Source organism: Gekko japonicus, unplaced genomic scaffold (assembly GCF_001447785.1).
Source record: "Gekko japonicus isolate JY-2015 unplaced genomic scaffold, Gekko_japonicus_V1.1 scaffold57, whole genome shotgun sequence".
Lineage (NCBI taxonomy): Eukaryota > Metazoa > Chordata > Lepidosauria > Squamata > Gekkonidae > Gekko > Gekko japonicus.
Genome location: NW_015160208.1, coordinates 2,155,651 through 2,171,461, shown reverse-complemented (window position 1 = coordinate 2,171,461; position 15,811 = coordinate 2,155,651). Strand labels below are relative to the sequence as shown.

At 43.3% G+C, this 15,811-nt stretch overlaps 1 protein-coding gene across 1 annotated transcript in view; it reads left to right on the top strand.

The window, feature by feature from the left end:
- Positions 1–15,811, top strand: part of RPTOR (regulatory associated protein of MTOR, complex 1) — a 455,351-nt gene that overhangs the window by 135,163 nt on the left and 304,377 nt on the right. Inside the window, exon 5 of the mRNA XM_015408620.1 lies at positions 8,671–8,730. Coding sequence (XP_015264106.1) covers positions 8,671–8,730 — 60 coding nt within the window. The remainder of the gene's footprint in view (positions 1–8,670; positions 8,731–15,811) is intronic.

The following is a 15,811-nucleotide window of genomic DNA, read 5'->3' as shown; positions in this document are numbered from 1 at the left end:
CTTTCCCTTCTCTTCCTTCCTTCCTCTCTTTTCTTCCTTTTCTTCTCTCTTTCATTCCCTCCTTTCCTTCTCTCCTTTTCTTCTTTCCCTTCTTCTTCCCTTCTCTCTTTCTGTCTTTCTTGCCTTCTTCTCTTCTCTTTTTTTCTCCTTTCCCTCTTTCTTCCCTTCTCTCTCTCTCTCCCTCCTTCTTTCCTTCTCTTTCTTTCCCTTTTTCCTTCTCTCTTTTTATCCCCTTTCCTTCCTTCTTTTCTTCCTTCTTTCCTTCTCTTTCTTTCCCTCTTTCCTTCCTTCTTTCTACTCTCTCTCTTTCCTCCCCTCTTTCCTCCTTCTGTGGCCCAACTGGGGAAGGGAAGGGGAGGCTTTTGAAGATGCCTCCCCCCCCTTTTGCTTCGTGGCATATGCTAATAGCCTAGTAGCTCATTAGCATACAATATGCTAATGAGCTACTGCAGCTCTTTTTCTACGAAAAGACCCCTGCTGGTTTGGGTAACAATTCATGTGAGGACATTTTGCATGGTTTAGCAGTACAGAATATTTTTGAGTGTGTTGTTTAACTCCTAAGCAATGTTGCTCTCAAGGTGATTCTGTAGTCCTATGTTTTCAAGAGGGTTAACTATGTTAGTTGTCTATGCTGGTAAAAGAAGAAAGGAAGCTTGTGCTGCAAATACATTTTACCTTCCTTAATTTGATTGTGCAGTAAAAATTAGCAGGTTGTTTCACTGGAGTGTTTATGCAAGTGATCTTTATGGTGCAAGATTTTTAAATAACAGATAGGAATGTGATATATGCATTTCTGATCTTCAAGGAAAATATACTGGGATCAGATGAGATACTTGCAGAAACTACAGCCTTTTTAAGATACTGAGGGGAGATATCTAACCTAGACATCACAACATATAAAAACAGGCTTGTAGTACAATGGCCTAGCTTCCTTGTAAATTTACGATGCAAGTGAAAGTTACCAGGGCTAATATTTGAGTACTATTAACATTAACATTACCGCCCTCGTAACAATTGAGTCCCCAGAGGATTTTAAGCATTGGCTATGGTGGTGGGTAGTGGTATAAATATGCAGCAGTCCAAGGGATGGGTGGAATTGACTATATAAAATGAGATGGTGTACAGGGTTTAGCCCACCCAGTCCAGTCCAGGGATGGGAGGGAATCCTGTACTTTTCAGTACATTAAACAACAAGCCACGAGACAGTCTGTACCATCTCTGGTCTTCACAACAATTTGCCACCAGAACCTCTTTTCACTAGTTCCTGCCTTTCCTAAGGGAGAGATTCCAACCCTTAGTTAGCATCTGGGATTTAACACAGTAGCAACTCGATCCAGAGATGCACACTCTTACCAAGGTAGCATATGTGGTCAGGGTTAGGCACAAGGCTTAGACTTGGAATTCAGTTACAACATCAAAGACAAATTAGCAATAAGAAGGATCTTTATTCAGTACAGAGCTTAGCATAGACTACCAGAGATTACAAAAATAACAAAGGCTAGGGCAATTTGCCTTAACTACACATTGAAGATACATAGTTACCACATCAGGAACATCCACAGTCCAGAATAGTCCAAGGGATTTTGAATGGAAATCCCATTTTTGCACACCCATGTGCTCCAGTTCACAAAGCAACTCTTTGTCTCTCAAGAGGCAGCATTTCGGGTGCCATAAAACAGGCAATGACAGGGGAGAGAGCAAGCACAAGAAACTCGAGAACAGGAAGAAGAGGAGCTCACTCCCATAGGGATCAATTATACCCCAATTCCAGTCACAAATTAGATGTGACCATCAGCCAATTGCGAGTGGGCATGGGTGTGCCCAATTGTGGTTGCCATAGCTGTGTGTGGGGATAGGCTATAAGTTTGGGACCCCGCCTGTAGTCATCTGACCCAAACTCCAGCTACTTCATTGTGTACGTGACTGGTCGCAAGTGGGCCAGAACGCGTATGCATCAGGTCTGGCGTTTGGCATGAAAGTGTGAAAGAATGTGGGTTTATGGCATGGCTATTGAGGCCATGTGGCCTCACCATTTGGCTTGCAACAGGAAACAAGACACAGCATGTTATCAAAAGACATCACAGGAGAAGGCATGTGAATATAGAAAGCAGAAAGCAATTTTTCTATACAGATGGATTCCCCGTTTTTTGCACAAGTAGATTCTTTGGTATGTATTTCATTACAGTAACTCTTCGAGGTTAGGCCGACAGCCAGTTTCTTGCCCAAGGTCACTTACAGTCCAATTGTAAGCAGATTTATACCCTTGTAAGTCTATTGAAGTCAATGCATTTAGAAGGGTGTAACTCTGTTTAGGATTCCACTGCAAGTGAGCTTCATGGCGCAGTGAGGATTTGAAACTGCAGATCACACCCCACACCCATACTCAAGATTGTGGCTTCTCTATAACATCAATTCCCTTCATCCCTTTCCTTCACCCTCCTTCATCATTGTCAAGCTTAACTTATACTTTTGGGCTGTTTAGTTACTTAGCATTTGATTAGAAAAAAATATCCTCTAGCAAATACTGTTCCAAACACTGCAGATATTGACTGGTACCATACGAATGGTATCTGCCACTCTTCACAGGACTGCCAGTGTTTAGGCTCTGACCTCAGTACTCAGACCTACCCAAAAGCACCATCTTGTTTTCTTTTTTAAAGGCTCTCAGTAATACCATCCTAATATTTTTATCAGTTTTACAGAGCAGTTGTAGACAGAGTTTACACCCTTATAAATCCATGGAATTAAATTGAAGGGTCTAATACCACTCAGGATTACACTATTAGATGTTAGCATGATGCTGAGAACCTGAAAGAGGCTCTCAGGCATTCCCACCCAGTAGTGCTCCAGCTGTAGCAGCTACCACTAGACCACACCCACAGATTGTCCATTCCCATTCAGCATGACTAATTGTAGTTTGGCCACAAAATAGGCCAAACAGTATACCCAGTACAAAATGGCTGTTTTCTTATTGCTTTAACACTCTGGATGCAATGAACACATAAGAAATCTCAATTACTCTGCAACACTTTCCCTTTCCCCCATTTTTTCCTCTTAAGTTGTGAGAGATGTAAGAGATCCTGCTGGTTCTGAGGTCTTCTAGTATCTAAAAAAAAAATGCCAAGTATTGGAAAAGTGGGAAGTTCCTGCATTTTAAAGCACACTAGATAATTGAAGTGTAATGCATGTTCTAAATTTCATTTCTTGTATTATTGAAGAGCTGCTACATACAAACCTTTCCTAGGCCCCGGTCACACGGGCAGGAAACTGCGCGGGGGGGGGGAGCGTGGCTGTTTGCCCCGGGGCAAACTAACACGCAGTAAAGCGATCAAAGCTCCTGTGGAGGTTCTGTGGAGGTACCGTGGAGCTTCCGTGGTTGCGGAGAGGCGTCGATCACAACACACGCCTGCGCGCAACGAAGAAGCGCGCGGCGAACTGGTTTTCTTTTTTTGTGTACACTACGAACGCGCATGCTCGGTTGGGTGCGTGTGCGCAACCACGGAGACTTGGGGGGGGGAAAAACCTTCTTCGCAAGGGGACATGGGCGGGCGCCGAATGCCACCGGAAACGTGATCAGACGCCCGCCCTTGCCCCGCAGTTTCCGGAAACTAGTACCTCCGAGGTACTAGTTTTTTGCTGCGCGTTTTTGGGAGGAAGCCTCCGTTGTGCCACGGAAGCGCTACGCTCCCCAGATGTGCTGGTGAGATCGCGCCCGGAAACTCCACCTGTCTTCCGTATCTCTTGCGTGGCTAATGCTGCATGTGACCGCAGCCCTAGATAGGTTTTTACTATGGAGCTGTTTGAGTGCCATGTATATGCAGTCTTCCATTCATGCATGCTTACCAACACATTTGTGCAATGATTTGGTCATTCCTGACTAGCCTTGATACCATAAATAATTTTTGATTTTGCTGTGTAGTCCTTTACAAGTTAATAGGGATGAAGAAAACAAAATATAAGCAAACCTGTCTGGTTTATCTTTGGTTTTCACAAGAGAAAATGCAGAGGTTCCTAACGATAAAGAATCAATATATGCTAGTTTGTTTTGCATGGAATTAGCCTGGTGACAGCAGGTGCTCATTAAAGGAGAGGATTAGGAGTGTTTCCTTCACTAATCTATTCTGAAGCATGATGGCAGACCTGCGGTAGCTGCAGCTCTGTGGACATGAAAGTGATGAGCCCTTGCTGATTTTATGCCATTATGTCAAATACCAAGCAGGTCTATGGTGAACTGGCTGTGCCCTAGAAAAGAGTATTTTCCTTACTGATCAAAAGCAGACCGATCTGATTCATTATTCTGTTGCCTTTGAGAAGCTGAAGGCCCTCTTGAAATTTCTGAAGTCTCAGCTTTATTTACATCCTGCTCATATGTATTTGTGGAATGCCCCAGAGGAAGAAAGCAAAATGACATCTTTGTACTGCGTGGAGTCTGTGGAAATACCTTATTAAACTGACCCCAGACGTGCACTTTTTTCTTTTCTTTTCTTTCTTTCTTTTTTATATAAAGAAGCAGAATGAAATACTTGACACAATGACATTCCCCAGCTCTATTAGGTGTGTGGGAGGTCTGCGACAGCTCAACCACCAAGCCCTAATCAAAAGCCTGCTGCTCACAAAGCAAATGCTAGAATACGTCTCCCAAGAGGTTCTATTTGGATCATGCACTCAGGTCTATGACCACAGTTCGATCCTTAGGCTCCTGAAGTATAGCCTAGATGAGCTTGATGAAGGAGACGGTAAAAATGGATGTGACACCTTTGAGTGGCCAGAAGCTATGCCATTACTCTGATATCGTCTTGTCACGTTTCACAAGCTAAAAATGGTGAGTTCAGGTCCCATGGGAACCAGATGCTAAGGAAGTCAGTGACCATCAAGCAGCACATCCTGACACTTTGCAGATGCTACTGAAGGCATATTGATTAGACGCCCGAGTTATGCAGAGCCTAAAAGGGCACTCTCTATATGTGTGCCTTCATTTCAGATTTTGTCATCCTAGCTGAAGAGATTGTAGTGTAGTGTTTAACATAGGCCTGTAATCAGACATATTATTATTACTCTCATGTATGTATGTATGTTTGTCTATTTGTTTGTTTAAAATAATAAAAACGATTATTAAAAGAGAGATTTCGTGATTAAGCTTCAGGTACAAATTTTACCTTCTTTTTCTCCCTCATTAACTTTACTCTTGCTGTTTGGAGGTCGTAATTTCATCCATGATCTTTAAGAGGGTTGAATATGTTATACAGCTTCTACGTCCACAAAAGCAGCAGATAGTAATGGGAAGCCGCAGACATATATGGGTATAGTTTATTCTAGCAACCATCCATTGGCTTCCCTGTCCTGATTAGTCTATTATTAGCATCCTGTATCTTCTCCCTCTCAGTCTGAGCTGTTGGATTTGTTAACAAATAAAACTTTATTTTTCTCGGGAAATATGCATGACAATAATTATAAAAATTATATAAAATTACACACACACACAAACACGCACAAATGAATAAATTGCATGAATGCGCTCATGGCATACAGGTACTTACAGAAATAATGTGTAATATTTCAAGGTCAGGCTAAGTCAGAAGGGTGGTGAGCAAGCAGTGTATAGTTAAAATGGGTGATTAAGTAGTGAAGTATTGTGCATTAGCTCAGTGTGTAAATGTCTGAGGTATTTGGTGATAGCAATGTTTGGCTGAGCTGTCCTAATGCCACAGATGGAAGGGTGCCAGTCTAGCAGTGGATGAGTCATTCTGATTTTATAGCAGGTAGAAGAAGACATCCAGGTTTCATGACTGCAATGAGCTTTATGTGGGACTTCCTTTGAAAACTGCCCAGAGCTTCCGTTGGTCCAGAATGTGGCTGCCAGGTTACTGTCAGGCAGTGTCTGTTTATGAGCAAAATTTAAATTGCTGGTTCTTACCTTTAACACTGTAAGTGGCTTGGAACATTCTTGAAGAACTACTTTGTTCCATATTGTCCAGACTGTCAGCTAAGATCCTTTCCCCATGTTATGCACCCTGTGCCCCTACCTGCAGAAGTGGTGTAGGTGGTAGCCACAGACAGGACTTGTTCAGTGGTGGCCCCTCAACTTTGGAACTCTCCCTCTTGAGGCTCACCCGGCATCTGCTTTACTGTCCTTTAGGCACCAGGCTAAAATATTTCTCTCTACTTAGCCTTTTAATTGAAGAGTTAAAACAACCTTTTTAGTTGTTTTAGGACGAACTTCAGTGCTTTGTGCTCTTGTTTTAATTGTAGTAATTCTTATATTGTCTTTATGTTTTTATTGTTTCATTTTTACTTCAAGAACAGCCTCAAGCTGGTGTTTGAGGAGGCTGCACTGAATCCTACTGCTGTTTGATGTAGCAGCAGGAGCAAAGGGTGGTGGTGGCATTGCACGATACTGCAGTGTAGTTAATGCATTTGTACCTGGAAGTGACATCACAGCATCATGCAATGCTGCAGGAGTTTCCCATATCTCTGCAGTAAAAACCACTAAGATTTGGGGAATTCCTAGAGTGTTACATGATGCCAGTTTCTGCAGTCCCTGCCCCCAATGCGCTGCTTTGTGATATCAGCCTGGGCTGAGATTCGCATCTCTGAGCTGTTCCCTAGACTTGTATACATTTAACTACAAGAGATTTGTCATACTGGTCTTGACAAGAATGAAACAGTGCTGTGCAGTTTTCCAGGGGGAGGCCCCATCCACTGTCATTCTTCAGGGTTTTCCTGCAGCTGAAGAGATGTAAGCATATTAGTCTCTTGCACTGGGTGTTCTGTAGATGTGGTTTTCTTCTGTAGACTACTTTAGACTACTTAAATAAATCTATTTTCCTTCTTAAAATTGTGTTCATTTACTTCCATATTTCTTAGAGAAAAAGAACCATTGCCTCTCAGCAATATAGGCTTTTAGATGAGAAAGTTGTTCTTTCCATACAGACTTGAGAGCCAATATCTAGGGGTTTGCACTCGGTATATACCGAGCCAAATAAATACCCGAAAAACACCTTATATGTATTTTTCGGGCATTTATTCAGCTGAATACAGATTAGAGAATCTGATTCAGCTACTGAAATAGCTGTGCCCAAATAAAAGCTGATGTTATTTGGCTTTTATTCGAGCACATCTAGAAGGCATTTAAGGAGACCAGGGTCTCTTTAACTGCCGTCTGAGTTGCCCTAACCTGGATATCCCAGGCAGACCCAATTTCATCAGATCTTGGTAGCTAAACAGGGCTGACACTGGCAAGTATTTGGATGGGAGACCTCCAAAGAATACCAGTGTCAGGAGGCAGAGGCAGGCTACCAAGCCACTTCTCTAAACATCCTCCATTCCCCAGTAGGAGTTGCCAGAGGTTGCCGTGACTTCCAGACACAGCATACACACACACATACACACACAAATGGAAAAATACAAAAAAAATACCTTCTAAGTTTACTTGTAGAGTCATGTGACAACTCAACAAGTGAATTCAGCAAGCATTTAAATTTAAATCCCTTCTGAATTCACTTGCTGAGTTGTGCCACCATGGCAGTGCAAGTTGGCAAGTGAACTTAGCAAGCATTTAAAGAGACCGTGGTCTCTTTAAATTCATTTTCCTCCTCCATTTCTTTCAATGGCGGATGGGGGCACCTTTTTGGAGGGCCCATGGTCCAATCTTTTTAAAACTGAGGGGGGGTTGAGGAGAGGCACCAGCAGCTATGTTGCAAATTCAGTGCCCCTACCTCAAAAAACAGCCCCCCCCAAGAGCCCCAAATACCCCTGAATCGATTCTCCATTATACTCTGTGGAGTATAATGATATTGGTTATTTGGGAATATTCTGAATACCAATATTTTTTTAGTCTAACAGACCTGAATGGGGGGGGAATGGGGAAAAAAATTTGCACACCCCTACCAATATTTTCTTGTCTAGAAGTTAAGCACTGGCTGAAGGAAGTCCCAGTATGGGTAAGTAGAGAAGGCCACAGGGAGGAGTCTGAGAGCAGCACAACAGGGAAAGAATTAGAGAGGGGCCAGAGATACAAGGTGGAGGAGAAGGAGGGCTGAAGTTCACAATGATTTGAAACAGCTAGCCAGATCCTTGACTGCATATGAAATATTTCTTTCTTAAGTCATTTAGTATTACAGATTTGTGGTCTGGCAACTATTCACTGCTTGTAGTCTACTCCTCTGGACTGTTTCGGTCAAACTGGAGGAATTAGAGAAGGACTTAACGTCAATGATCCTTCCCTGGCTAATTGTGACTCTATGAAATTGATTTTTGTTTTAACCTGTTTTACTCAGATACTCCAGCTAACATGGATCATTTGTTTCATTAGCTCAGCTTTATTTTTATTCCTGTAGGTCCTGCTCTCTAGAAATTGTGGAGGACGACTGAACCTTTTACCTCTTTTCTCTCCATTCCTAGTGTGCTTGGAAACTTGTCACTGTGGCAGTTACAATACACAAGCTTGACACTGTGACGATGGAAATCACTGCATAATCGTGGTTGCGGCAAATATTAAGGAATGCTTGCAGGAATGCTTGCTTCCTGCTATGCTGTAGCAAACTTTTGTCAACCCTTACATATGGGGACAAAAATAATGAGGAGCTTGTTTCTACCACAGAACCTGTAGATAGCCTGTTATTAGATATTTAATTTGTGTGATTTATGTTTAATCTCTTCTTTTCTCTGCAGGTTTTGCATGCAGAAGAGTGTGAGACTGGTACCAGGAGTTACACTGGATTTAATAGAGAAGTAAGCATGATTTTGAGACCATAAAACAATTCTAATGTGCCTGGATTTTCTTTTTGTCAGTATTAAGTCTGATAGGCCGTGTAAACTTCTGCATCATCAGGAAGTCCCTTCCATCCGTTTTCTGGGAGTGTGTACATCTTTGGAATGTTTTGCTTGCTTGTGTTATATTGAAGAATACAGGCCTCCACAGTGGTTGCAGCAGCATGGCACAAGGAAGAAGCTTATTTTGTAGTAAGATGCTGGTCCTAAGTTCAGATAGCAGGTAGATTCCATTCATAAATGGGCAGACTGAGTAGCAAGACAAAAACATTTATTGAATTATTTGTTTACCTGTCTCCCCAGTGACCTGAATATGTACTCTACTGTTGTTCACTCTCACACCCATCCTCCTCCTTCCTCCCCCATTGCTTCTCCTCCTGTAGAATTTTAGGCTGTGAGCTCCGTGAAATCCCTTGCATGCTGATGGTGCTTATATAAACAATAATCTTTGTAGCGTCAATGGCATGCCACACCATGTGTGTTATATTGAGGGTAAATCCTGACAAGGGATGGGGCATTCCCCTCAGTTGTGCTTTCTTGAACCAGGAAGGGGAAGCAGAAGCAGTACCAAGACAAACAGATCACTTAAGGCTGCAATCACACACACTAAATAATCCACTTTCAATCCACTTTCAATGCACTTTTGAATTGGATTTTGCCAGTTCACACAGTAGATGGAAAGTGCATTGAAAGTGGATTGAAAGTGGATTATTTAGTGTGTGTGATCACAGCCTAACAGGACTAGTCTTCTTTCATTCCTGGTGCTCTCCTGTCCTGAACCAGGAAGGGGAAGCAGGAGCAGCAGCAAGACAAACAAATCACTTAACAGGAATAGTCTTCCTTCATTCCCCATCTCCTCTACAGTCAGTGTTAGCATTGTCCTGTAGGAATCTCTGTGGTTGCGTGTGGTCATTTCAGGATAGCAAGGTTAGAGATGCAAGTTTTCTTTCTCTGGTGGCAAGGAGAGAATCTGTGGCCATTTCCCTTCTCCTTTTCCCCACTACTCTGCCCGCAGGTGCTGGGGCACCTTATAGTCTCTGTTTTTCACACTTCCACAACTAGCTGCTCATTCTCTGCTTTGAAGGGGGAAAGATATTTACAGAGTACTTTTGGTGATAGGACAGGGTACAAGAAACTCCATTTCAGTAAGTTTGAAGTGGTTGCTGAAAGACCTTCCCTGCTTCACAGTGCTGAAGAAGAATAGTGTGCGGTATACCAGATTATGCATGTGCTGCTTTTTCCTTCCCTTCCAGATTAGCTGTGATAATGTGTAAGGTCATTTAAAGGAAATAAACACAGTTGTTCTTCACATATCCTGCCCTCTTTCATATACCTGTTGTGTACTTCAGTGCAATGGGCCCTCCTGGGGTGCTTAGCCTTAGGGGCTGCCCAACAATGCTGCTCTCTGACATTGTCCCTGCCCAGGAAACTGGTAGCTGGACTCTGAACTGAAGGAAGAGAGGTTCTCCTTTGGCAAGCTCTTGATAGATGGGTTGTGGGTGTTGCTGACCTTTCCTTCCAGGGAGGCAGTCCAACCAAATATTCAGTTCCAGATAAGCAGCTTCTTATATGTGTTTATATGCCTGTCTTTGGGCTTGTGTTTACGTTTGATGCTCGGTTTTGAACTTTTCATATGCACAGAGTTTAAAATATCTACTTCTCTTTACTTTATCATGTCTTTCCTGAAAAGTATAGCTCAATGTAATATTGACCATTCAAAACCTATGCCTTGTAAAGCTATTACTGGGAAGCTTAAACATTTTTATTGAAAGCTGGTAGAAGAGGGTTAAACAAATGGGATATTGGTAATCATTATCTCTGTTCTCTCTCTTTTCTTTCTTTCTCTGTGGCACTTATCATTATAAAGGAATTTATGAAATGGTATTGTTTTGCTTACCAAGCTGCAAGAGAGTATGCATCTTTTCTAGCCAGTGTAAGCTAGCCATCCTTTAAAATAAAATAAGCTGATGTGTCTGGAGGGTGTTAGATATTGAAGTGCAGTGTTAGTGCTCTCTGCAAGCTTAGATTGAGAAGAGCTGATACTGCTGACATTGCAGCATGCCTGAAGCTGAGTGTGTGTCCACAGAGCTCTGTCATTTATTTTGCACTTGTGGTAGTGGGGCATTGCTGCAACACTATTGAAATGCGTTGGCACAGATGTTGTTGTGGGTTGCATAGTTGCAGCACTGCAAAAACAAAAATTTTCACTGTGTCTGATTAAGCTAGGACTTTCTTCAGCCACTGCAATCATTTTCTCTTATGATGTCCAAAATTCCTTCTGCATCTTGAGTGTCTGCCAAAAAGTTGTGGAAAGGAAAAACAAATTGTTTCCCACTTCTTGGGCACATTCTGTTCCTTACTAAAACAAAATGAAAGGTTTTCTTTTGCATCCGTTAGCAGCTCTTTAATCTTATTGCCATAAATATACATGCCTAGTTCAGAACAAAATGATAAGGATAGTGTTACCCCCCCCCCTTTAATTCTGTTCATGCAATTCGGTTAAAAGTTTAAATTAAACCCTTTTGCATTTTTTGCAGTGTTCTATATGCAATTTCATTGCAGACAAATGTTAGTATCTTTGATGCATGTTAGTGATTTTGAATCTCCTGTCTTTAGAATGTTGTTTTGTGTTCAAGTACAATTGACAGAAAACAATAAGAGATAATTTGATTTCCAAGATGTCTTTCCTTTAGCAGCATTCTTTATCAAGAGTAATTGGGAAAACAGACTATGGACTCGTTTTGGTTTTCGATGTGTCTATTTAGAAACATTTTTTTTTTAACCTATTATGGCAAAAATTGCAGAACAAGAAAGCTGAAGTGTATTCTAATTATAATAAATAGGTGGGGAGGCACATGCATAATTGAAAATACTTTGACAAAAGATGGGATTTTGTAGTTGGTCTTGATCAGCTGAAAAGCCATTGCTTAAGTATTGCAGTTACAGAATTCCTGCAGAAAATACCAGTTGCAGGCATTAGGTCACAGCAAGCCTTTCATTACTCAGCGACATCTGTGTTAGATAGATAGATAGTTAGAAGAAGCAAAACATTAGCTCTCCACGCCTTTCCTTCAGTGCCCTGGCCATTTTCCCAGCAGCTTCCCACCACAGAGATAGTTTCCAGTGCTTTTTCACCCACAACAAAGAACACTGGCCTTACCTCAACCTCTCAAGTGCCGCTTTGAAGTCTAACTCCAAGTCTTGAGACTTTCATTTGAAAAGGCATTTCAAATGTCTGTTCCCTCTATGCAATTAGGTCTGTTGCCCTGCTCATAATTTTGACAACTGAGTTGAAATCTACACCCACTGAATAAAATTTGAATGTAGCATTTGACATGGGAAAGAAGATAAATGGGAAAAGAAAAGCATTCGTTCCTGCTTCATTCCCAAAATAGCCTCCATGAATAACTGCAGAGAAGGTGCTAGGTGGGTGGTGAGGTGGGCAGGAAACAAATAATCTTCATGGTCTCTGTGCATCACACCAATGGGATAAGGTGCCTGCGCTGACTCCAATCAGTTATTTCCAAGCTCCATAGAAAAGGGATTTTCAAGGTGTTTCCCCAGGGCATGCACAGGAACTCCACTATGCATGCCTACCGGGGTGGGGTGCGGACATCCCACCAGTTCTCTTCTGACCGCTGTGTAAACAGGCCACTTTCCCTCAGCACTCCGGTCGGTAAACTTACTTTTCTTCTTTAGCTCCCCTTTCTTCAACATCTTCTTCACTGAACCTATCTTCTCCAATGTCCTAGCAAAAACCGCTTCAAACCCATCTTTCGTTGAACTTTCTCTCCTGTCTCCCACCCTTTCCCTCATCTCAGTCTATGTGGGGGTTCTTCAAGAGGTGTTCCTGGTGTGGGAGCAAGCTCAGCCTTGTCGGATGGCCATTCGTTGTGCCTCCTGTGCCTGGGGGAAGCACACTGGACAGATTCCTGCATCGATTGTTCAAAATTTAAAACAAAAACAAACAGCAACAGAAGAAATGAGCAGCGAGGCTCCAGGCAGCATTACTGGAATCCGCCTTGCCCCCTTCCAAAATGGCTAGGAAAACCTCCAATATGGGAGAAACAGGCAAATCGACTTTGGCATCGATGGGGTTTGTCATGTCTCTGAGCCAGTCTTTGCACACCTTGACTAAGACCATGCCCCACAAGGGTGCATCAGCTCCAAAGAGATCGGGATCGACCTCCAGATCCTTGTTGACCTCCCCTGCTAAAAAGTATAAAAGGGAGAAAGGCCACAAGTCGGGCAAGCACAAGGACCCACAGACAGACTGACACCGAAAGTCCCCGAGCTCTACTTCAGTATCCATGACTTGCAAACACACCACCACCAAGTCTCCAATACTGGACCCAACTTGGACTTCAGTGGTTCCACCTCTTCAACGGCTCAACTCACCAATCCATCGGGTGAACTCTCCAGTATCGAAACCCTCAGCATCCACTCAGTCACTCCGCTTTTTGGAGTCCAGGACGGATGAGATAGACCTGACTCTCCCTCTAAGCTGTGGAGCCTTGTGAGCAAAAATTCTACTTTGTGAACTACTGGCATTAAAGTTGTGAGTGAGCGATTTGGCTACTGCATAAATTAGTTTGCTCTGGAGCCATCCCTCCTGAGCTAAGACAAAAATGTTGAGCCAGAGGCTAAAAAACGGTGAGCTAGCTCACACTAACTCAGCTTAGAGGGGACACTGCACCACACACCTCTCCACAGGGATCAACAATCAGCTCCAATCACCAATGCCGATTTGGCGACACCCGTCTGGATGCGTACCATCCCAAACCTCATCGCTGCCCTTCCTTTCCTCGATATCGAGACCGATACAGGAGGAGGGAGCATCATTCCAGTGGCTGACTCCTCCCTGGATGATTCCCTGGGACCAGAAATGGCTCCAATGCCTATATGGAGCTTGTTCCCTTCAACCAACATTTCCTTGGCTTCAAATGAGGGGACCCCCAGACTGGGAACCAGTGTTCCATTCTCTCTCACCACTCCAGATCCCTTCACAGACCTGTAGAGCCATCAATGACTGTAACCGCTGGGCCATCGGTACTGAAAATCGGCACCAACCCAGAAGCAAATCCCAGGGAGATGGCCAGATGACTACAGCATCAGCTGTGAAATCCACGTCAACTACACACAGATCATGATCACCTGAGACACACACTGTTACTCAAGGGACCCTTCCATCGGACTCGGAACCCTTTGGTACAAAAGATCTACATAGTGCCTCTAGTGCCGACTTGGATGACAACAACTCGGAACAACAGACCCCACACTCAAATCCATCGCCACCTGCACAAGAGAATAAAGACATGCCCATCTTACTCTTTGAGGATCCCAAATCCTACAGAGATCTGGTAAAAAGGATGGCCCATCCAATCTCAACCAGAAGTAGCGGACCTGGTATTCGACATAGTGCAGCTGGACATAGTGCAGTTGAACTGGCAGAGACTGATCAAGAGAGAGATCTTGGAGTTGTAGTAGATAACTCACTGAAAATGTTGAGACAGTGTGTGACTGCAATAAAAAAGGCCAATGCTATGCTGGGGATTATTAGGAAGGGTATTGAAAACAGATCAGCCAATATCATAATACCCCTATATAAATCAATGGTGCAACCTCATTTGGAATACTGTGTGCAGTTCTGGTCACCACACCTTAAAAAGGATATTATAGCTTTGGAAAAAGTGCAGAAAGGGGCAACTCGAATGATAAAAGGGTTGGAACACTTTCCCTATGAGGAAAGGTTAATGCACTTAGGGCTCTTTAGCTTGGAGAAATGACAACTGAGGGGAGACATGATTGAGGTTTATAAGATAATGCATGGGATAGAGCAGGTTGAGAAAGAGGTACTTTTCTCCCTTTCTCACAGTACAAGAACTTGTGGGCACTCAGTGATATTGCTGAGTGGTCGGGTTAGAACGGATAAAAGGAAGTACTTCTTCACCCAAAGAGTGATTAACACATGGAATTCACTGCCACAGGAAGTGGTTGCGGCTACAAGCATGGACGGATTCAAAAGGGAATTAGATAAGCATATGGAGCAGAGGTCCATCAGTGGCTATTAGCCACAAGGTATAGATAGGGACTCTGGGGCAAGTGATGCTCTGTCTTCTTGGTGCTTGGGAGGGTCAACAGTGGGAGGGCTTCTAATGTCCTGGCCTCACTGCTGGACCTCCTGATGGCACCTGGTATTTTTGGCCACTGTGTGACACAGAGTGTTAGACTGGATGGGCCTTTGGCCTGATCCAACATTGGCGTCTCTTATGTTCTTATGACACCTTTACTGCCATAGCTCTTCTTATGACATCAGTCATGTTCCAGGCAGCCAAGGTCCCCTGCGATAAACCAGCGACAATGTCCATCTCTTCAAGATGTCTGGACCACATGTATAAAGTGCAGGAAACTGAGGCTGAATTCCTGTTTTGCCATGCTAAGCTCAACTCATTATTGTATTTATTTGTTAAATTGGATTTGCTAGGCTGCCGTTTTCTGCAAGCAGTGCTCAGGGCAGGTTACAACAGAACAAAATACAATAAATAATTTGATTGAAAACTAATGTTAAAAATTACTTTAAAACATATCAATAAATAACACACATTTTAGGATGGTGGAAAAAAGAAATTCAGCTCCCCAAGCCTCATGGGGAGGTTATGAGGGATGGGGGGAGTATGTGAGAGTGCCAGGTGTCATACTGTCCCGTTGCTGTCCTCAGTGAAATGCCTGGTGGAACCTCTCTGCCTTCATGCCCTGTGGAAAGGTAGTAACTCCTGCAGGGCACAGATGTTTTCTGGCAGACAGTCCCACCAGACAGGGGTCAGGGCCGAAAAAGCCCTGGCCCTGGTTGAGGACAGCCTTAGTGGTAACCTCCTCCTCCAAGAGTAAACACACTCACTCAACACCAATGGACAAGGTGGGAAAGAAACTGGAGTCCTTCAATAGGAAGTTCTACTTGGCCACAGCCCTAGGAGTCAAGAACACTAACTGTCTTGCGTGTGTGTGCCATTACCAATACACTCTGTGGGAGCAACTCTCCGAA